A 24,587-nucleotide genomic window follows, 5' to 3' on the forward strand; every position below is an offset into this window, starting at 1 on the left:
AATTCAAGAATACTTAATAAGCTATCATTTTTTACTATAAATAAATGTGTTTTGTTATAACTATATAAGGAGATACACACACACACACACACACACACACACGTATATACTAAAATATTCAGTAATTATTCATATTTTGAATATTTGTTATTGAGAAAAAAAACACTTGATATGTGGAGATGAGTGATTAGCACTAATCTGAACCCAGAACGTTATAGCGTGCTGACGGTGACGTGGTTTCCCTCTGTGTGACGTTTGTGCTGCAGGGAGATGAACAAGCGTCTGACAGAGGAGCAGGGCAGGAAAACCTTCGACAGAGCCACCAAGCTGGAGCAGGAGTTCACCGAGCATTTCACAGGTGAGACAGCGCCACCTGCAGGCCAGCACACCAAACAAGATGCTGACAGAACACCGTGTTCCCTTTAGTCACTGTGTCTGAGGTTCAGGTCCAGGTCCAGGTTCAGGTCCAGGTCCAGGTCCAGGTTCAGCATCTCCACATCAAAGCCACAGTCTCTCCTTTTTATGTCTCTGTTGCTGCACTTGCTCACTGAACATCTTTAAACCTGTAAATGAGACGAGGAGCTGCTGGAAGGTTTCTCTGTTTTGATTGGAGCTAAGCTGCTATAAACCTGCTCAGGGACCACAGATGCTAATGAGCTACACAGCTAACTCTGTGCGTGGCCCCTGTTAAATAGATTAAACTGAGCTCCCCGGCCGCAGTGACGCCAGAGAGACACTGGCATGTGGAAGAACTGGAAACTCTGACCAATCAGAGCAGATGGGGCTGTTGGAGGGCGAGCTTAAAGAGACGGGCACTAAAACAGAGCGTCTGACAGGAGGTGAATACAGGCGTTCCGGTGAAGACAGGAAGTGCAAAATAAAGGGTTTTCGTCTGTGCCTCAGACAGCCTCAGGATATTTCTTGATATGTGGCACAAACATCCACTTGGACTCAACAATGAACTGATAAGAATTTGGGGTTCATAAGTCAAAGTCACTGTGACCTTGCATCCATCTCATTCTCATGAATGTGGAATCACCAGAAGGCCTTGAGGAATTTTTAAAGAAATTTGGCACAAACATCCACCTGAACTCAAGGATAAATTGTTTAGATGTTGGTTGTCAAAGGTCACAGTGACCTTGTATTCATTTTATACTCTTGAAGGCTATATCTCAAGAACAGCTTTATTGATATTCTTTGAATTTGGCACAAACGTCCGCTTTGACTCAACAATGAACTGATCAGATTTTGGTGGTCAAATGTCAAGGTCACTATGATCTTCTGTCTCTTTCTAGTGAATGCGATATGCAAAAAGCCCTTGAGGGAAATTGCTCAAATTTGGCACAAATGTCACAATGTGACCTTGTGTTTATCTTATTCCAGGTAATGTGACTTCAGGAAGGTTTTTAGGGAATTTCCTCAAAAATGACACAAACCTCCACTTGGCCTCAAGAATGCACTGTTTTGATTTCGATGTTTTAAGTTTAAAGTCACTGTGATCTTGTGTTCATCTCATTATCTTCACAGAAAAATCTCAAGAAGGCCTTGAGGTAATTTCTTCAAATTAGGCACAAACATCCACCTGGACTCAAGGATGTATTGGTTAGATACATTTGGTTGTTAAAGGTCACTGTCACCTTGCATTCATGTCATTTCTCGAATGCAATATCTTAAGAAGAGCTTTAGGGATTTTCACCCAATTTGGCACAAATGTCAATTTGGACTCAAGGATGAATTGTTTAGATTTTGGTTGTCAAAGGTCAAGGTCACTGTGACTTGGTGTCCATCTTATTCCAGTGAACACGATATCTCAAGAAGGCCTTAAAGAATTGTTCCTCAAATTGGGCACAAACATCCACTTGGATTGAAGAACAAACTGATTCGATGTTGGATGTCAAAGGTCACTGTGACTTTGCATCCATGTCATTCTCAGAAATGCTGTTTCTCCAGAACACCTGGAGGGAATTTCTCCAAATTTGTCACAAATGTCTGCTTTGACTCAAAAATGAACTGATCAGAGTCTGGGGGTCAAAGGTCAGTGTGACCTCACAAAACATGATTTTGTCCTAAACTCAAGAAATCATACATATTCTGACACAAATGTCTAACAGGATAAAATAATGAAGGTCAAAAGGTCAAAGGTCAGCTTGACTGTGGCATCATCATGTTTTAACGTCATATCTCAGGAACAGAAGGGGAGACATTTGGTCAGATACTGAATTGGTGACTCTAATCTTGAAACTGTGCTGATTGTATAGATCTTCTGTGTGTGACGCGTCGTCCGTGTTTTAGAATTTGCGGCAACATTTGAAGCATCGTCTGCCGTCACGGTTCCACGTGAGTCTGGACAGACACGGGCATAAACTGTAACTTGACTGGTTCCCGGAGGCGTACGACCGCGAGGCGGTGATTCCAGTTTGACCATCAAAGCGTGTGAACATGTTCCAGTAGAAACGTGTACTCCTCTTTAACTTTGAGTTGTGCTTATTATGTTTCAGCCATCGTTCAGGGCGACACTCTGGAGGAGATCTACGATCAGGTGAAGCAGATCATCGAGGAGCAGTCGGGTCCGTTCATATGGGTTCAGTCCAAGGAGAAGTTATGAGGTTCAAAACTCTGTCTGCGCCATCGCTCCTCCTCTCTTTAGATTCACTTTGTTTTACTTTGAAAAGAAAAGTCGACCTGCAGACAGCAGCATCCTCCCTCCTCCCTCCTCCCTCCTGCCTCCTGCCTCCGGATCAACGATACGACACACCGGCTGATCAGAGCGTTGTTTCATTTTGTATTTGTTTTGCCTGAATAAGACTCCATTGTTGGGTTTCCTGACCAGCAGAGTAAAGCACACAGGAAGTTTGATGACATCACTCAACACGGTACAGCTCCTTAATGTTTAAGGGAGGAGAAGAAGAAGAAGAAGACGTGTCCATGAAAGTGGTGAGAAGAAACGTACGAAGATGATTTTATCTTTTTTTTTTTTTTTTTTTTGGGTCTTGTAAGGTAAGCGGACGGAGTTTCAGTCTCAGGCAGCGTCCGGCGGAGACACAAAAAGCAAAACTTTGCACGTTTGAGCTTTAACAGCATGTCAGTTAATAGCCCCATTTATTTCCCATCAGCCCCTTCAGCGTCTGACATCACAGCTTCTTCTGTTCTGCATTTCATCGTTTTTTGTTTTGTTTTTGTTTTGTTTTGTTTTTTACACTTGAGTTGACTTGCTTTTAGTTTTATATTTTATTTTTGCTCCTCGCTGCTGCAGGATGTTTGTCAGGACGCTCTGCAGGGTTCCTGCTCTGCTGCTGGGGGGCGCTGTGGAGTCGGACTCATTCACTTAAATTCATCCAGGCGAGGAGAAATTGACTCTTTTCACTTCATGGATTCTGATTTTATTGCTGAACATTTTTGCATTTCAGACATTTAGTTTGACCTCCGTTTGATGAGGTCAGAGGTCACAGCGTTCATTATTCTGCCTGCGCCGTAAAAACATCTCGACTCGAGTCACTTCTGTCTGTTCAAAAGTCCAAAGCCTCGTTTTCTTTAAAACAAGTGATTAAATCAAGAATATTTCAACCTGTTTTCACTTAAAACAAAATTTTTCAGGTCATTAAATTCATCAACATTAATCGACATTATCACAGGAAGTTATGATAATGTTAAAAAAATGTACAAATTATAAGAAACTCATAATTACAGGAAAACTATCAAAGGAATGTTCTCCAGAAACTATCTCATGATTTACTTGTAATAATAAACAACAAAAGGCCTTTCGTTTAGTTCCTGTAATGATGTCATAATTATGAGCAAAACTTCAAAGCAATTCATATAAATACATGAATAAAGCAACATGTTTTAAAAATCAACATTATTATGGAAAAACTAGAGTTTTTAATTCCACAAGAATGTTTGTCATGACAAAAAAAATCTAAAAAATAATTTGTCACAAAAAATGTCACTTAGTATGCAAAAATACAGAATTACAAGAAATTAGTCTCATAATTTTGTTGTAATGAGAGAAAACATTCTTTTAATTATGAATCACAATGAAACTGTCATAATGAGTAAAAGTAATCAATACGAATATGTAGATGAACAGAATTACAAGAAAACTCAACACAGGATAATAATTTTATACTCCAGAGAAAACTGTCTCATAATCAAGAAGTCTTTACTCCAAGAAAATTCTCATAATTTCAAGAAAAAATAAAATAATACTAATAATAATAAAATTATTCAATCCATTATTAAAGAGCGATAACACCGTATGTGAAAGTTCATGACTACAGAAAAACTGTCTCAATAAAACTGAAAATTACAAGAGAATTGTCTCTGAATTTTCTTGTTTTAATAGAAAATATTCTTGTAATTATTTAAATTAATATATCTTGATTCAATTTATATAAATATATAATTTCTAGAAAAATATTGTCGCAGAGTTCTTTATGTCATAAAATATATACAACAATATAGTTAAAAGAAGCTCAACACAGGAAATGTATTTATTATAATGACAAGAACACTTTTTTTTAAAGATCTCCCAATTATAAAAAAAAAAAAAATCAGAGGTAAGATCTTTTGTTTGACGTTTAAAAAAAATAACTTATGATGCAAAATCTCAACAGAACTAACTAATGACATCATGTTAGCAAAACTACCTTATGACCAAGAGAAACTTGCTACAGTAAAATTCTGTTATAATGTCAAGAAGACCATCTTTGGGATTTTTGGGGGGGAAATTAGGATCTGTTCATTTTGAGTTATTTACTGAGTTAAACTGTAAAAATGCAGAATTACATGAAAAACTTGCAGTTTTCTTGCATATAATTAAGAAATCTTTATCGTGTCATTTTCGAATATCGTTTCCAGTTTTTATATATTTATTTTGTGAAATTAATGAACTTCTTCGAAAGCAGCTTGAAATATTTTCACGGTCAGATTTGAAAGTAAACGAGTGTTTAAAGACAGAACGACTTGACGAGATGTTTTTTACGATGTGACGCTGATTTTAAACTTTGAATAAACTTGATTTTACTGAACTGATTTTTTATTATTATGATGATTATAATTATTATCGGTGTGTTTGGGGTGGTGTTGTGCGGAGCGGCGCCCTCTTGTGGCACAAGCTCGAACCCCGTCAGACGTCTGTCAGCGTCGTCAGTGTCTTACCATGGAAACGATGTCGATCATGTGATCATGTGGTGATTTGTGCGCCTGGAGACGAGCTGCCACCTCCAGGTGTCGGCAGGTGTGTCCCGAACACGCAGGTTATTGTACAATGAGATTTTGACAGATATTTAACCCTCGGTAAACTGCCTATTTTGTTATAATAAAAGTCTATATTGAACTTTACTTAAGCACTACTACTACGGGAATTATTTTCTTTGCATTGTTAATCATATATGAATAGAAAAGTATAAAGATATTTGAATATATATTTTTTCTTTTTCTTTGATCACCACCTCCTCTGTCTTTTAATTTTCTTTTTTAAGCATAATAAAAACTTAACAAGAAAACAGGAAGTGCTGCAGTGTTCTTCTTCTTCTGGGCTTTAGGTCTGATTGTTTGTTTGTTTGTTTGTTTGTTCAGCTGATTAAATGGTGTCTGAGTCCGTTAAGTTCAAACCATGGAGCTTTCTTTGGCTCTCACGTCGTCATCGCAGATCCGTAAATATCCAGTATCCAGTGTCCAACACTAGGAGGCGTATTTCTTTACGGATGGATAGAAACCTGATAGAAGCTACCTGTAGCTGTGGGGGAGGGGCTCATTTTGCGATCCAGTGGTTTGGAAGATGTGCTTGAAACATTACCGGGACCAAAACGGCCTACCATGGAGGCTACATAGCATGTTTGTGAAATATTTAATTAAAAATACATATGAACGGCTGAACGAGTCAGAGTAGGCTCGTTGGAGATGATCCACAGTCGCAGCACAATGCATGCTGGTTAGTTTTGTGTCCGACTTCATCCCGACTTCCCCTGACGTCTTACAAAAGTGGACGGCGATGAAATCATGAGAGCGAGGCGCTGCAGCTGCTCTCCACCGACTGCAAGACCCACGGCATGATGGGAAACGCTCGGCTCTCACCTGATCTAACAGCTGATTGGTTCAGATGTCGACTCAACAAGATGACGTTTTATATAAACTTTTCATTTTCGTTTAATTTCAGAGATTTAGATTTGATTTGTCTGATTTGAAGGTTTATTCTGTGAACAGGAAACTTGTGACTGCTGAGAGACTGAACACATTCATCACAAACTGCATGTAGTCTGCTGTATGTCAACATGGACTGAATCAATTATTGAAGTATTAAACATCACTGCGGTCAGTGAGGTGTGAGGACTCTTACAATAACGTGTCCAGGTGTGACGCTCTGACTGTATCTGACTGATATTTAATGAAAGCTGTTGTCTTCAGGGGGGGACTTACCATTAGGCAAAACTAGGTGGCTGCCTGGGGCCCCAAGTTTCTGAGGGCCCCATAAAACTCCTCATACACTTATGGTTAGCGTTTTTACTTGAGAAAAGAGGTAGTGGTGTGCTCAAGGACCCATATTGTCCAAAAACTCAAAGAAAAATGCAGGTGCTCTTGAAGAAGAGGGCTCAAAATCTTACCAAGGATGAAAAAACAAACTTCAGGCACTCTTGCATGGAGCAGGGAAAGAAAAAGGGTAGCTTGATTACTTCATTAAAAGCCTTTATTTTATTACGGCTTTTACAAAGACACTTAAAAACACCTTTTTAAGTGTCTTTGTACAATAAGGATTGAAAATAGGGATGAATAAAAGGATCTGGAGGGCCCCATGCCTGTCTTTGCCTTGGGCCCCAAAATGACTAAATCCGCCCCTGGTTGTCTTGTATGAAATATGAAGCTTACAGTCAGACACAGTGTGATCAGCCTGTGTAGCTGAGGGGACAGGTCACACTGATCGGATCTGATTTACAGGAGAGTTCATGAACCATCAACATAAACTACAGATCACCTGTAAAGTATTTAAGAAATTAATCTGTCATTATTTAAACAACTGGAAACAAACCGATATATAAGTCTGATAATATTAGAATCAATCGACATCATATCAGACAGGATGTGAGTGTGTCTGTGACTTCCTGTACGGACTGAGGGCTGCTGGGACCTGTCAGGAAACTGTCTGACCTGACCGCAGCTTGTTGTCTCCACTTCCTGCTGCAGCCGCCTGCTCTCGTCTACTCTCCAGGCAGGCGAGGCGCCTACTGTCAGTCTGACTGCATTTTAGCAGAATAAAATAACTCAGATTCACACTGTGTTCAAACAATCAGACAGACTCACCTGAGGATCAACAGGTAACATAGCCCGAGTCGTTTTTTATACAAATATTTAAAAAGAGACAAAGTTTCTTTTGAGTGAAAACTGGTTGAAATCTTCTCGCTGCATCAGCACATTTTTCTTCATTTGTTTTAAAGATTTTAAAACTTTGATTTGGACTCAGATATTTTTGCTGTATTTTAATATTTTTAATACTTGTCCGACACCAGCTCAGCCTGCTCCTCCTCCTTCTTACTATCTGCTCATAACCTCCTGTGACTAAATACATATTTTTGTCTCAAGACTAAAACTGAATCTAAAAGAGCTCTCAAAATGAGCGGATCATAGTGCTCACAGTTTCTCACATGAATATCAGCAGAAAAATGCAAGCAAGGTGAGAGGAAGCAGCCAAGCGTCTGCACTCTGCAGAAAATGACTCAACCGGAACTGAAGTGTTAGATGACAAATAAGTTTCACCACTTCCTGTTGTGCTCTGTTCCAGTTATTTTAACAGACTTTGAGGAAGAGTCAGAAATATGGAGCCATCACCAAAACCTGAGGAGCTAACAAGTATTTAGTGTAGTTTAGTATTTACTTCTTTAGTGTAGTAGCGCAGAGATTAGCTAGCTACTTAGAAAGGAATAGCTTAATAGATACCATGGTGCAGAAGGCAGGAATACCAGGTTTTTCAGGGTGTTTAGAGCAAACTAGCATGATCTGGCACCAGATTCAGGCAGCAAAGATTAAGAAAAGGGACCTGCATGTAGTATTTTCAGATCTTGCAAATGCGTTTGGTTCAGTACCCCACAGCCTCATTTGGAGTGCGTTTGACTACTTCAGAGTGCCACAGGTAGTTGTTAACTTAGTGAAAGCATATTTTCAGGATATTAGGTTGTGTCTAAGTACGGCAGGTTTCACAACAGGTTGGCAGAGGCTAGAAATAGGCATCATGGCAGGGTGTACAATTTCTCCATTGGCATTTACTATGGCGATGGAAGTAATCATCAGGGCTTCTAAGTGGGTGGTAGGTGGGGAGAGACGGCAGAACGGGTTGCATCTTCCACCAGTTAGGGCTTACATGGATGACATGACACTGGTGACCACAACAATGCCATGTACAAAGAGGCTACTAGAGAAGGTAAATAAGAACCTCAAGTGGGCCAGCATGAAAATCAAGCCTAGTAAATCTAGAAGCATCTCGATATGTAGAGGGAAGTTAAGTGACAGGAAGTTTGTCATAGATGATGAGGAAATCCCAACAATTAGGGAAAAGCCAGTAAAGAGCTTAGGTAGGTGGTACAATGTGGAGTTGAATGATGAGGAACAGGTGGTGACATTTAGGAAAGATGTGGCTGAAGGATTGGATAGAATAGATAAATCAGAACTTCCAGGAAAGCTGAAGTTGTGGTGTTTGCAGTTTGGGCTATATCCTAGGTTAATGTGGCCATTGTCAATTTATGAAATTCCAATATCCGTTGTGGAGAGAATTGAAAGATCGGTTAGCTCCTATATTAGGAAGTGGTTGGGTGCTCCTAGGTGCCTAAGTAGTGTTGCATTGTATGGAAAAGGGATACTTCAGCTGCCAGTATCTAGTTTAACAGAGGAATTTAAATGGGCCAAGGTCAGGACAGAGCTCTTGTTACCTGGGAGTAAGGACGTGGTAGTTAGGAGTGTGGCTCCAAATCCAACCAAGGGGAGGAAGTGGAACCCAAGATCGGCAGTTCAGGAGGCAGAGGCAGCTCTTAGGCATGCAGAGATTGTAGGTAATGTTCAGTTTGGCCGGGGAGGCCTGGGGCTTGGCTCAGGCAAACTGGTATGGAATAAAGCAGGACTCAAAGATAAAAGAAAATTGGTCATGGAACAGATACGTAGACAGGAAGAGATGCTAAGGGGTGCAAAGGTAGTGGCCCAGGCTAAACAGGGACAGTGGTTGAATTGGGAAAGTGTAGAGAAGAGGAAGCTTAGTTGGAGGGACCTGTGGAGTATGGAGGAGAATCATATTAGATTCCTGGTAGGGGCTACATACGATGTGTTACCAACCCCCCAGAACCTAAAACTGTGGGTAAAAGAGGACCCATCATGCCCATTGTGTTCAGGTACCGCAACCTTAAAGCATATTTTGTCAGGCTGTAAAGTTAGCTTGTCACAAGGCCGATATACATGGAGACATAACCAGGTGTTGAAATGTTTAGCTGCAGGAATCAAAGGGAAACGAAGACAGGTGAATTCAGAAGGTGTTAAGGATAGGAGTTTAGCAATTCAGTTTGTCCGTGAGGGAGAGAAACGCAGACGAGATAAGTTAGTGAGGAGGCAAGGGTGTGGCCGCCTAGAAGGTGCTTGTGATTGGGAAATGCAAGTAGATTTAGGGGGAAAGCTTGTTGTTCCCCAGGAAATAGTTTGTACCAGGCAGAGGCCTGACTTAGTGTTGTGGTCAGTGAGTCAACGGATAGTTTATTTCATTGAGCTGACAGTTCCTTGGGAAGACTCAGTGGAAGAAGCCTATGAAAGAAAAAAGCTTAGATATGCAGACTGAGGAGCAGAAGCTGAGCAGCGAGGATGGAAGACTAGGATTTGTCCAGTGGAAGTGGGGTGTAGGGGATTCATAGCAAGATCAGCTGTCTCGCTCCTGGGGGAACTCGGAGTGCGGGGACAGAGTTTGAGGAAGACAGTGAGGGAAATGTCAGATGAAGCAGTTAGATGTAGCCAGTTTATCTATTACAGAAGAAATATTGTCAGTTGGGGGCCAGCAGGGGGAACTACTAAACAGGGCACATAACTCCTTGAGATCAGGTGGAGAGATCCACTTCCTCTCAGGAGAAATCCAGGAAGAGGAAGGTTATTTTAGTGTGGGAGTGGCCTATTTGAATCCATTTTGTTTGAGACCATGCTGCAAGGTGAGTGTGTTTGCTGATCCTGTAAGTTTATTTATCTCCTTTAACTTTAGCTTATATTGTAGTTATGCTATGTAGCGTGTGAAATAGAGTATGGTGAATGTGCTAGGAAAGGTAGTATCAGCACTGTCTCTACCTGGAGCTCGCATGTACGGAGCCTGGGTTTGGTTGAAGGTGGCAGTGCTGTTTGGGCTGAGATCACTGTCCAGCCTCCTGGAGGTGTCATTGTTGTGAGGGCTCGTCTTGGGGAGGTAGACTGTACAGCCTAACCCGGCAGGGGAGTGTGATAGCCGAACAAGGCTTCCTTCCCTGGGTCTACCTCCTCTGTGGTAGTATAGGTAAGGTAAAGGAGGTTGTTCGGTTAGTGCGGGGAGCAGTGAGACCTGGCATTAGGGGAGTGTCTCTGAGACGGCAGAGATCACTGTCTAGCCTCCTGGAGGTGTCGTGGGACCAACTAGACGAAACACTGGTGAAAGGAGGTTCCCACCTGATGACCCCAAAGACATGTTAGTTATCACTGCTCACTGGTCTGTATAGTTAAGCCTTGCCATATTAGTTTATCATAGGGCTTAGGAGGTTATTCACTGAGTGCTGATCCTTTTTTTTTTTTTTTTTTTTTTTTAAGAGCACAAACTTCTTGTGTCTATTTGAAAATTGAATTAACAACTGAACACTGGAGTGTTTTCAGACGGGGAGCAGGTTTGAACTGAGACTTCATTTGAAAGCATGAAACAGAGTCCAAAGTGCTGCTGGTCTTCCTGGAATCAGCCCTCCCTCCTCTTCCTGCTCTCACACACAACCAGCTCCACTCTGTTCCCTCCCCTTCATATCTGCACTTTATAGATGGGTGGAACCAACATGGTGGTGACGTGACAGAGCTGACAGGCTGCATTCACTGCATGATCACATGATGTTTAGATCATGAGATCATAAATATCAGAGCTCAGACTAGTTTCACTTCTCAGGAAGTGAGACTCACACAGTCGCTGCCACAAGCTGAAATGGCGCAGCAAGGAGCTCAGCTGGACCCCCTAAAGTTCTCTTGTTCCATCTGTCTGGATCTACTGAAGGATCCGGGGGCTCTTCCCTGTGGACACAGCTACTGCATCAACTGTATTCAAAGCTTCTGGGATGAAGAGGATGAGAAGAGAATCTACAGCTGCCCTCAGTGTAGGCAGAGCTTCACACCGAGGCCTGTCCTGATGAAAAACACCATGTTGGCAGTTTTAGTGGAGCAACTGAAGAAGACTGGACTCCAAGCTGCTCCTGCTGATCACTGCTATGCTGGAGCTGAAGATGTGGCCTGTGATGTCTGCACTGGGAGGAAACTGAAAGCCTTCAAGTCCTGTCTGCAGTGTGTGGCCTCTTACTGTGAGAAACACCTCCAGCCTCATCGTGACTCGGCTCCATTACAGAAACACAAGCTGGTGGAGCCCTCCAAGAAGCTGCAGGAGAACATCTGCTCTCGTCATGATGAGGTGATGAAGATGTTCTGCCGCACTGATCAGCAGTGTATCTGTTATCTCTGCTCTGTGGAGGAACATAAAGGCCACGACACAGTGTCAGCTGCAGCAGAAAGGACTGAGAGGCAGAGAGAGCTGGAGAGGAGTCGACAAAACATCCAGCAGAGAATCCAGGACACAGAGAAAGATGTGAAGCTGCTCCAACAGGAGGTGGAGGCTATCAGTCGCTCTGCTGATAAAGCAGTGGAGCACAGTGAGAAGATCTTCACTGAGCTGATCCGTCTCATGGAGAAAAGACGCTCTGATGTGAAGCAGCAGCTCAGATGGCAGCAGGAAACTGAAGTGAGTCGAGTCAAAGAGCTTCAGGAGAAGCTGGAGCAGGAGATCACTGAGCTGAAGAGGAAAGACGCTGAGCTGGAGCAGCTCTCACACACAGGATCACACCCAGTTTCTACACAACTACCCCTCACTGTCAGCACTCAGTGAAGCCACACACTCATCCAGCATCAACATCCGTCCTCGCCGCTACTTTGAGGACGTGACAGCGGCTGTGTCAGGAGTCAGAGATAAACTACAGGACACTCTGAGGGACACATGGACAAACGTCTCACTGACAGTGACTGAAGTGGATGTTTTACTGCCACAACCAGAGCCCAAGACCAGAGCTGAGTTCTTCAGATATTCACGTCACATCACACTGGATCCAAACACAGCACACACTTATCTGTTATTATCTGAGGGGAACAGGAAAGTGACAGTAATGAGTCAACAACAGTCTTATTCTAAACACCCAGACAGATTCACTCACAGGCGTCAGGTCCTGAGTAGAGAGAGTCTGACTGGACGTTGTTACTGGGAGGTGGAGTGGAGAGGAGGAGTTTATGTAGCAGTCGCATACAAGAATATCAGCAGAGCAGGGTGGGGGGATGAATGTTTATTTGGATTCAATGACAAATCTTGGGCGTTATATTGTGACAATAACAGTTATAACTTTTGGTACAACAAAGTCGAAACTCGTGTCTCAGGTCCTCAGTCCTCCAGAGTAGGAGTGTACCTGGATCACAGTGCAGGTATTCTGTCCTTCTACAGCGTCTCTGAAACCATGACTCTCCTCCACAGAGTCCAGACCACATTCACTCAGCCTCTCTATGCTGGACTTTGGCTTTGTCTTGATTCCACAGCTGAGTTGTGTCAAGTCAAATAGTCTGAAGTCATTTAAGGGTTAAACTCTGTGTTTGGTCTCCATGTTTGTTGCTGACAGCTGATTGTTGTGGCGTTTCTTCACTGCACACAGATCAGCTGTCAGTCAAACATTGTGGACTTTGACATCTTCTCCTGAGTTGTTGTGTAAATGTTTGAGTGTGTGTAGGTGGCGCTCCTTCCTGTGTGTGTTCAGCCATGGAGGCTCTCACTGCTCATGATGATGTTTGTTGAGCTGCAGTGACATTTCTCTGCATGAGAATAATGTGGACTTCTCTGGGCTCTAAATGTCTGATCAATCTTTGTACTGATGTGTTTGTATGTTGTTGTGTGTGAAGAGAGAAAGCAGCAGAGCTCCTTTATCCTCCACACTTTGTTCTCTGTGCAAAGAAATGTGTGCTCACATTGATTTGTTTGGCAGAGCAGAGGTTGTAGTTGTTGTTGATGATCCTGATCAGAATCAATAAGGAGATGACTGAGTCGTTTCGTGTACGTAGCTGAGATTCTTGTGTGGATAAAGTGAATGTGAACATGAAATCATTGAACAGACTTTACTGATGGGATGTGTGAACAAACTGAATCTTTACATGATGAATAAACAAACATGGACAAAGTCTTTTCTTCCTGTCTTCATTCCAGGGTCTCAAACAAAGCTGATGGAGAAAATGTGACACTGATCTGAGAGCACAACTGACGCACTTTTCCTCCTCAAACACCACAAAGTCCAGTGTTGATGTTTACAGCAGAAGAGCGTTTGTCAGTCGCTCTCTGTCCTTTAACTTTCCTCACTCAAACAGCGTGGTCACACAGACATGACACCAGTTTTCTGAGGCTTTTTACAACCCACACTTTGTTTAGTCAGTGAAGAGGATTTATTACACACACTTCAAAGTCCTGACACACACATCACACAACAGATACTGTGGAGCTGATTCTTGACATTTGCTCACAAGTGTTTCCGTGTTGTTTGATCACAGTTCAACCAGTCAGAGACATTTGAACGTACGGCCTCAGATCTCACATTCCCAAATACTGTTTCCAAGCTGAGAGCTGAAACTCTTCTCTCCCATCTTTCCCATGTGACCTGAATGCAGCATCAGTGTTTCAGGGTGTGACTCCTGTCAACAAACGCACACAGTGTGATATTACACATGTTGAAATGTCTCTTTGCTGATGTTGTGTGAAGCTGCCAAAGGCTCAGTGAACTCTGGACTTGTCTTCCTGCAGTGAACATCACAGCAGGTGATCAAGTGAAATGTGACAACTGATGCTCAACACAAGAGGGCGCCTTCATCCTGCTGATTTTCAACACAGTGACTTGGCATTGAAGGTTAGAACGTGCGAGTCACACTTATTTTCACCTGTACTATCACATTTTTTGATCTTTTATAACGACATGCTATACTATGACGTTTTTTCATGACTTCGGATAACATCATACATTATGACTTTTTTTAAAATAATTTTGATGACATGCTTTACTATGACCTTTTTTTCATGAATTCGGACGACATGCTATACGATAACTTTTTCATGATTTTTTACGACATGCTATACTATAACGTTTTTTAAAGATTTTTAACGACATACTATACTATGACTTTTTTTCATGATTTCGGACGACATTCTATACTATGATGTTTTTTTTGATAATTGCTGATGACATACTATACTATGACTTTTTTCATAATATTTGACGACATAGTATACTATGACTTTTTTTCATAATTTTTGACGACATGCTATACTATGACTTTTTTCATAATTTATAACGACATACTATACTATGACTTTTTTCATAATTTATAACGACATACTATACTATGACTTTTTTCATAATTTATGACGACATACTATACTATGACTTTTTTCATAATATTTGACGACATGCTATACTATGACTTTTTTTCATAATTTTTGACGACATGCTATACTATGACTTTTTTCATAATTTATAACGACATACTATACTATGACTTTTTTCATAATATTTGACGACATGCTATACTATGACTTTTTTCATAATTTTTGACGACATGCTATACTATGACTTTTTTTCATAATTTATAACGACATGCTATACTATGACTTTTTTCATAATTTTTGACGACATGCTATACTATGACTTTTTTTCATAATTTTTGACGACATGCTATACTATGACTTTTTTTCATAATTTATAACGACATGCTACACTATGGCTTTTTTTCATAATTTTTGACGACATGCTATACTATGACTTTTTTTCATAATTTTTGATGACATGCTATACTATGACTTTTTTCATAATTTTTGACGACATGCTATACTATGACTTTTTTTCATAATTTTGGACCACATGCTATACTGTGACTTTTTTTCATAATTTTGGACCACATGCTATACTATGACCTTTTTTCATGGTTTTGGACGACATACTATACTATGACTTTTTTCATAATTTTTGACGACATGCTATACTATGACTTTTTTTCATAATTTATAACGACATACTATACTATGACTTTTTTCATAATTTTTGACGACATGCTATACTGTGACTTTTTTTCATGGTTTTGGACGACATGCTATACTATGACTTTTTTTCATAATTTATAACGACATACTATACTATGACTTTTTTCATAATTTTTGACGACATGCTATACTATGACTTTTTTCATAATTTTTGACAACATGCTATACTATGACTTTTTTTTCATAATATTTGACGACATGCTATACTATGACTTTTTTTCATAATATTTGACGACATGCTATACTATGACTTTTTTCATAATTTTTGACGACATGCTATACTATGACTTTTTTTCATAATATTTGACGACATACTATACTATGACTTTTTTCATAATATTTGACGACATGCTATACTATGACTTTTTTTCATAATTTTTGATGACATGCTATACTATGACTTTTTTTCATAATTTATAACGACATGCTATACTATGACTTTTTTTCATAATTTATAACGACATGCTATACTATGACTTTTTTTCATAATTTTTGACGACATGCTATACTATGACTTTTTTTCATAATTTATAACGACATGCTATACTATGACTTTTTTTCATAATTTTTGATGACATGCTATACTATGACTTTTTTTCATGGTTTTGGACGACATGCTATACTATGACTTTTTTTCATAATTTATAACGACATACTATACTATGACTTTTTTCATAATTTTTGACGACATGCTATACTATGACTTTTTTTCATAATTTTTGACGACATGCTATACTATGACTTTTTTCATAATTTTTGACGACATGCTATACTATGACTTTTTTCATAATTTTTGACGACATGCTATACTATGACTTTTTTCATAATTTTTGACGACATGCTATACTATGACTTTTTTTCATAATTTTTGACGACATGCTATACTATGACTTTTTTTCATAATTTATAACGACATACTATACTATGACTTTTTTCATAATATTTGACGACATGCTATACTATGACTTTTTTTCATAATTTTTGACGACATGCTATACTATGACTTTTTTCATAATTTATAACGACATACTATACTATGACTTTTTTCATAATTTATGACGACATACTATACTATGACTTTTTTCATAATATTTGACGACATGCTATACTATGACTTTTTTTCATAATTTTTGACGACATGCTATACTATGACTTTTTTCATAATTTTGGACGACATGCTATACTATGACTTTTTTTAAAATAATTTTGGACGACATGCTATACTATGACTTTTTTAAAAATAATTTTTGATGACATGCTATACTATGACTTTTTTTCATAATTTATAACGACATGCTATACTATGACTTTTTTTCATAATTTTTGATGACATGCTATACTATGACTTTTTTTCATAATTTATAACGACATGCTATACTATGACTTTTTTTCATAATTTTTGATGACATGCTATACTATGACTTTTTTTCATAATTTATAACGACATGCTATACTATGACTTTTTTTCATAATTTATAACGACATGCTATACTATGACTTTTTTTCATAATTTTTGATGACATGCTATACTATGACTTTTTTTCATAATTTATAACGACATACTATACTATGAATATTTCATAATTTTGACGACATGCTATACTATGACTTTTTCATAATTTATATCGACATGCTATACTATGACTTTTTCATAATTTTAACGACATGCTATACTATGACTTTTTCATAATTTTGACGACATGCTATACTATGACTTTTTCATAATTTATTACGACATACTATACTATGACTTTTTTCATAATTTATAACGACATGCTATACTATGACTTTTTTTCATAATTTTTGACGACATGCTATACTATGACTTTTTTTCATAATTTATAACGACATGCTATACTATGACTTTTTTTCATAATTTTTGACGACATGCTATACTATGACTTTTTTTCATAATTTATAACGACATACTATACTATGACTTTTTTTCATAATTTTTGACGACATGCTATACTATGACTTTTTTTCATAATTTATATCGACATGCTATACTATGACTTTTTTTCATAATTTTTAACGACATGCTATACTATGACTTTTTTTCATAATTTTTGACGACATGCTATACTATGACTTTTTTTCATAATTTATAACGACATACTATACTATGACTTTTTTTCATAATTTTTGACGACATGCTATACTATGACTTTTTTTCATAATTTATATCGACATGCTATACTATGACTTTTTTTCATAATTTATAACGACATGCTATACTATGACTTTTTTCATAATTTATAACGACATGCTATACTATGACTTTTTTCATAATTTATAACGACATGCTATACTATGACTTTTTTTCATGGTTTTGGACGACATGCTATACTATGACTTTTTTTCATAATTTATAACGACATACTATACTATGACTTTTTTTCATAATTTTTGACGACATGCTATACTATGACTTTTTTTCATAATTTATAACGACATGCTATACTATGACTTTTTTTCATAATTTATAACGACATACTATACTATGACTTTTTTTCATGGTTTTGGACGACATGCTATACTATGACTTTTTTCATAATTTATAACGACATGCTATACTATGACTTTTTTCATAATTTTTGACGACATGCTATACTATGACTTTTTTTCATAATTTTTGATGACATGCTATACTATGACTTTTTTTCATAATTTATAACGACATGCTATACTATGACTTTTTTTCATAATTTATAACGACATGCTATACTATGACTTTTTTTCATAATTTATAACATACTATACTATGACTTTTTTCATAATATTTGACGACATGCTATACTATGACTTTTTTTCATAATTTTTGATGACATGCTATACTATGACTTTTTTTCATAATTTTTGACGACATGCTATACTATGACTTTTTTTCATAAATTATAACTACATGCTATACTATTACATATTTTCATAATTATTGACTACATGCTATACTATGACTTTTTTTCATAATTTATAACGACATGCTATACTATGACTTTTTTTCATAATTTTTGATGACATGCTATACTATGACTTTTTTTCATAATTTATAACGACATACTATACTATGACTTTTTTTCATAATTTTGGACCACATGCTATACTGTGACTTTTTTTCATAATTTTGGACCACATGCTATACTATGACCTTTTTTCATAATTTATAACGACATACTATACTATGACTTTTTTCATAATTTTTGACGACATGCTATACTATGACTTTTTTTCATAATTTATAACGACATACTATACTATGACTTTTTTCATAATATTTGACGACATGCTATACTATGACTTTTTTCATAATTTTTGACAACATGCTATACTATGACTTTTTTTCATAATTTTTGACGACATGCTATACTATGACTTTTTTCATAATTTATAACGACATGCTATACTATGACCTTTTTTCATGGTTTTGGACGACATACTATACTATGACTTTTTTCATAATTTATAACGACATGCTATACTATGACTTTTTTTCATAATTTATAACGACATACTATACTATGACTTTTTTTCATGGTTTTTGACGACATGCTATACTATGACTTTTTTTCATAATTTATAACGACATGCTATACTATGACTTTTTTTCATAATTTATAACGACATGCTATACTATGACTTTTTTTCATAATTTATAACGACATGCTATACTATGACTTTTTTCATAATTTTTGACGACATGCTATACTATGACTTTTTTTCATAATTTATAACGACATGCTATACTATGACTTTTTTTCATAATTTATAACGACATGCTATACTATGACTTTTTTTCATAATTTATAACGACATGCTATACTATGACCTTTTCATAATTTTGGACATACTATACTATGACATTCTTTCATGATTTTGGACGACATGCTATACTATGACTTTTTTTTTATAATTTTTAACGACATGCTATACTATGACTTTTTTTTTATAATTTTTAACGACATGCTATACTATGACTTTTTTTTTATAATTTTTAACAACATGCTATACTATGACTATTTTTCATAATTTTTAACAACATACTATACTATGACTTTTTTTCATAATTTATAACGACATACTATACTATGACTTTTTTTCATGGTTTTGGACGACATGCTATACTATGACTTTTTTCATAATTTATAACGACATGCTATACTATGACTTTTTTTCATAATTTATAACGACATACTATACTATGACTTTTTTTCATGGTTTTGGACGACATGCTATACTATGACTTTTTTCATAATTTATAACGACATGCTATACTATGACTTTTTTTCATAATTTATAACGACATGCTATACTATGACTTTTTTTCATAATTTATAACGACATGCTATACTATGACTTTTTTTCATAATTTATAACGACATACTATACTATGACTTTTTTTCATGGTTTTGGACGACATGCTATACTATGACTTTTTTCATAATTTATAACGACATGCTATACTATGACTTTTTTTCATAATTTATAACGACATGCTATACTATGACTTTTTTTCATAATTTATAACGACATGCTATACTATGACTGTTTTTTCATAATTTTTGACGACATGCTATACTATGACTTTTTTTCATAATTTATAACGACATACTATACTATGACTTTTTTTCATGGTTTTGGACGACATGCTATACTATGACTTTTTCATAATTTATGACGACATGCTATACTATGACTTTTTCATAATTTATGACATACTATACTATAACTTTTTTTCATAATTTATAACGACATGCTATACTATGACTTTTTTTCATAATTTATAACGACATGCTATACTATGACTTTTTTCATAATTTTTGACGACATGCTATACTATGACTTTTTTTCATAATTTATAACGACATGCTATACTATGACTTTTTTTCATAATTTATAACGACATGCTATACTATGACTTTTTTTCATAATTTATAACGACATGCTATACTATGACTTTTTTTTCATAATTTTTAAGGACATACTATACTATGACTTTTTTTCATAATTTTTGACGACATGCTATACTATGACTTTTTTTCATAATTTTTAAGGACATACTATACTATGACTTTTTTTCATAATTTTTAACGACATGCTATACTATGACTTTTTTTCATAATTTTTAAGGACATACTATACTATGACTTTTTTTCATGATTTTGGACCACATGCTATACTATGACTTTTTTTCATGATTTTGGACCACATGCTAAACTATGACTATTTTTCATAATTTTTGACCACATGCTAAACTATGACTATTTTTCATGATTTTGGACCACATGCTAAACTATGACTATTTTTCATAATTTTTGACCACATGCTAAACTATGACTATTTTTCATGATTTTGGACCACATGCTATACTATGACTATTTTTCATAATTTTTAAGGACATACTATACTATGACTATTTTTCATAATTTTTAACGACATGCTATACTATGACTTTTTTTCATAATTTTTAAGGACATACTATACTATGACTATTTTTCATAATTTTTAACGACATACTATACTATGACTATTTTTCATAATTTTTAACGACATGCTATACTATGACTTTTTTTCATAATTTTTAAGGACATACTATACTATGACTATTTTTCATAATTTTTAACGACATGCTATACTATGACTTTTTTTCATAATTTTTGACGACATGCTATACTATGACTTTTTTTCATAATTTATAACGACATGCTATACTATGACTTTTTTTCATAATTTTGGACCACATGCTATACTATGACCTTTTTTTCATGGTTTTGGACGACATGCTATACTATGACCTTTTTTCATAATTTTGGACCACATGCTATACTATGACCTTTTTTTCATGGTTTTGGACGACATGCTATACTATGACCTTTTTTCATGATTTTGGACCACATGCTATACTATGACTTTTTTCATAATTTTTGATGACATGCTATACTATGACTTTTTTTCATAATTTATAACGACATACTATACTATGACTTTTTTCATAATTTTTGACGACATGCTATACTATGACTTTTTTAAACATTTTTGACGAAATGTTATACTATGACTTTTTTTTAAATAATTTTCGACGACATGCTATACTATGACTTTTTTAAACATTTTTGACGAAATGTTATACTATGACTTTTTTTTAAATAATTTTCGACGACATGCTATACTATGACGTATTTTCATGATTTTTGATGACGTTATGCTCTGACTTTTTTTTCATAATTTTGTACGACATAATATAGTTGACATATTTTTAATATTTGATTATAATACACAGGTTTACAACGTAGAATCATGATTATTGTATTTGTAAGACATATATGTAGATATATTTACATTAAAATTAAATTCACTATTTGAATGACACTAAGATTTTATTTAATGACCGTTTTATTACATGTTGTATTGACTCAAAAATGAACAATTCATCGTGACACTTTAAATATTTTTTTCATCATACACTGTAGTCTGATTTGGCCTCCTGCATATAATCACAACAGTTGTAACTGTGGTGAAACAGACGACATGTTAGTGGAGAATATTTTCATTAGAAAAGAGTTCACTTTGTCCATCAGAGACTTTTATTTTGAAGCTTCATGGAACAAACGACATCATCTTTTCCTGTGTTTGATCTGTCGGGACGCGTCGCTAACACCGTCTTTAACGTCCTCCAGCAGCGAGTCTCGGATCCTCCGGGCCTTCCCGCTCAGGTCTCCCAGTCCTCCCGGGGCCCTGGAGGCCTCCTGCCGGATCTGCTGGACCGTTCGGGACCGGAGCGCCCGGCCCGCCGCGTCCTTACCGACCTGCTGCGCTCTCAGAGCGGCCCGGGCGGTGAGCCGCGCCGCGCTGCGGACCGGAAGAGACTCCGACAGTTTCTCCACCACCTGAGCTTTCCTCACCAGCGCGGACAGCAGATACCTGAGCACCATGGTGACGTCACCACGCACCTGCAGGACAACCAATTAAAGACCAAGCGGACAACACCTGAGCACAGAGGAACACACCGGGCAGTGACCGAGTTAACCCACCTCAACAATCACATACAGTTAGTGTATTTGAAGAGGAAGACACGTGACTTCCGGTGGTGTCTTTCAAAATAAATGTCAAAAACACACTTAAAAAACAAAAAAATTGTTTAACCTTAAAAACAACAAACATCTTTATTTTAATTAAGGAGTTTTGTAGCCTCAGATAAATACATTCATCCACTGATTTCAAACAACCTTCAGCGGTCTGTGCTTGAGGCGGTTCATGGCTTTCACTGAACTGAAATTACATTCTCATCCGAAACCTATAAATCTAGAGTGAATTATATTTTATCTGCAGAGTGGGATAAATACAACTCGTAAATAATGTAGTAAAAATTACAATATTTTGAAGATTCAGTAGCTAGACGTAAAAGTTTGACCTAAAAGTAGTGAAGTAACATATCTCTCTGTGATCATCTGAAACATTCGTTTCTATCTGAAATCAAAGTTTAATTCGTTAATTCATTCACTCAAACCTCTTTGACAAGCGACGACTTTATTATTTATTTAATCTGAAGATTATTTTCTTAATAAATAATCACGTGGTCTTCAGTCATCAGAAAATGTCACATTTTTTTCCTTTCTTCACTTTCAGTGCGACTCCTTCAGATAGAAATATTAGATTTAAAGATAAAGCAGAAATTAAGAAGCTGGAAAACAAATGTTTCCTCCTGAAAAATGACTGAAACCATTAATTTATGATTAAAACAGTTGCAGATTAATTGTCTGTCAAACGGCTCCTTTAATTGACTAATTGTTTCTACTTACTTTAAAAAAAAAACTTGCTCATATGATTACGTTTTTATTCTTTATGAATCAGCTGACGCTTTAAATTTTCACTTAGTTCTAAATAAAAATGAAAACAGTTTTGACCTGCAACTGACTCTTATCTGCAGATTATTTTATGTTTTTGTCTATAAAACATAAAAAAACAGTGCAAAATATTCTTTGTATTTCACCAGAATTTAAGGTGACGTCTTTAAATATTTCCACCAACAGTCTAAAACACAGAAATTTTTATTTACAGTAAAATCAAACAAAAATTCTGAGACAAACCGGCACCTCTTGAAAAATAACTTCAGTTAATGATCACCAATCAAAACAGTGACAGCTTAAAAAAAAAAAAAAAAAGAGTATACTTTTATGTGTAAAGTGCCCGACTGTGTACAAGCTGGTAAACTATTAACTGACAGTTTCCATGGAGACGATATAAATGAGAACACACTCAACTTTCAGGCAGCTTTTATTCTCAACGTGGGACAGCAGACAGGTGTGCGACCTTTGACCCTGATCCTACAGGAGTCTGTTCAGTAGATCAGCAACAGGGAGACGACGTGGAGGAATAAATTAAAACCCAAAAACAACTCGTCAGGTAAAAAAACAAAACTCCACTCTAAAAAATAAAACAATAAAATAAAATCAATCAAAAATCGACTTCAGCTTTCTGCAAGGAAAAAAAAGTTCAAATAAAAACGATAAAAAAAAGTTGGTTAGAAAACTCGAGTGCGTTTTTAGTTTTTGGTTTGTTTCTTCCTCACTGTGCTTCTGTGACAATGAACACACATACACGCATGCACGCACACACACGCACACACACACGCACACACACGCACGCACACACACACACACACATACTCTCTGTACACTTAACAGATCAAACCTTCAGTATTTACACTCGTATTTATAGATTCTCGCTCTGATCGTTCGCAGAGCTGCAGCTTTAAGAGTTTAAGCTCCGCCTCTTGTTGTCCTGGTCGACCAATCAGCAGCTGCTGTTCTTAAACTCTCCGTTCTCAGTGATGGACAGTTTGGTGGGGTTGGTGGGTGACAGGCCGTTGCGCAGGTTGGGCGTGCTGTAGCGCTCCTTCACCTGCGTCAGCGCTGCCATCAGCCGCGAGTTCGCCGCGTCCAGGGAGCCGATCCGCTTCTCCTGATTGGACAGAGATGGAGAGAGGAGGTGGGACAGGAAGTCAGACTGACAGGTATGAAATGAAATCAAGGTGCGTGATGATCTGTCGAGTAAAAACACATCACAGCACCAAGTCTCTTTGAGTTTAAATTCTTCTCAAGGTTTGAAAAAGACAATTTTGATAAGTTAAAAAAGTATCTCCTTAAAGGGATAGTGCACGCAAAAATGAAAATTCAGCCATTATCTACTCACCCATATGCCGAGGGAGGCTCAGGTGAAGTTTTAGAGTCCTCACATCACTTGCGGA

At 36.9% G+C, this 24,587-nt stretch overlaps 3 protein-coding genes and 1 pseudogene across 21 annotated transcripts in view; 2 read left to right on the forward strand and 2 right to left on the reverse strand.

The window, feature by feature from the left end:
* The window catches only part of dlg1b (discs large MAGUK scaffold protein 1b), a 185,264-nt gene extending 182,279 nt beyond the window's left edge, over positions 1–2,985 (forward strand). For all 16 annotated transcript variants that reach the window (XM_049599534.1, XM_049599519.1, XM_049599520.1 and 13 more), the window contains 2 exons: positions 267–358; positions 2,499–2,985. In XM_049599534.1, the coding sequence (XP_049455491.1) occupies positions 267–358; positions 2,499–2,605 (199 nt within the window). In that variant the 3' untranslated portion in view covers positions 2,606–2,985. The remainder of the gene's footprint in view (positions 1–266; positions 359–2,498) is intronic.
* An 8,061-nt stretch (positions 2,986–11,046) lies between these two features.
* Positions 11,047–12,939, forward strand: LOC125902871 (E3 ubiquitin/ISG15 ligase TRIM25-like; annotated as a pseudogene).
* An 8,781-nt stretch (positions 12,940–21,720) lies between these two features.
* On the reverse strand, positions 21,721–23,454 carry LOC125902888 (protein NCBP2AS2-like). Its single transcript, XM_049599546.1, has 2 exons — positions 22,372–23,454; positions 21,721–22,290 (listed from the first exon to the last, which is right to left on the reverse strand). Exon 2 carries the CDS (start codon positions 22,270–22,272, stop codon positions 21,955–21,957), a length of 318 nt encoding a protein of 105 aa, XP_049455503.1. The 5' UTR covers positions 22,273–22,290; positions 22,372–23,454; the 3' UTR covers positions 21,721–21,954.
* Positions 23,455–23,596: 142 nt separating this feature from the next.
* The window catches only part of rasal2 (RAS protein activator like 2), a 114,825-nt gene continuing 113,834 nt past the window's right edge, over positions 23,597–24,587 (reverse strand). For all 4 annotated transcript variants that reach the window (XM_049599510.1, XM_049599508.1, XM_049599507.1 and 1 more), the window contains one exon: positions 23,597–24,301. In XM_049599510.1, coding sequence (XP_049455467.1) covers positions 24,134–24,301 — 168 coding nt within the window. In that variant the 3' untranslated portion in view covers positions 23,597–24,133. The remainder of the gene's footprint in view (positions 24,302–24,587) is intronic.

Source organism: Epinephelus fuscoguttatus, linkage group LG15, assembly GCF_011397635.1.
Source record: "Epinephelus fuscoguttatus linkage group LG15, E.fuscoguttatus.final_Chr_v1".
In the NCBI taxonomy this organism is placed as follows: domain Eukaryota; kingdom Metazoa; phylum Chordata; class Actinopteri; order Perciformes; family Serranidae; genus Epinephelus; species Epinephelus fuscoguttatus.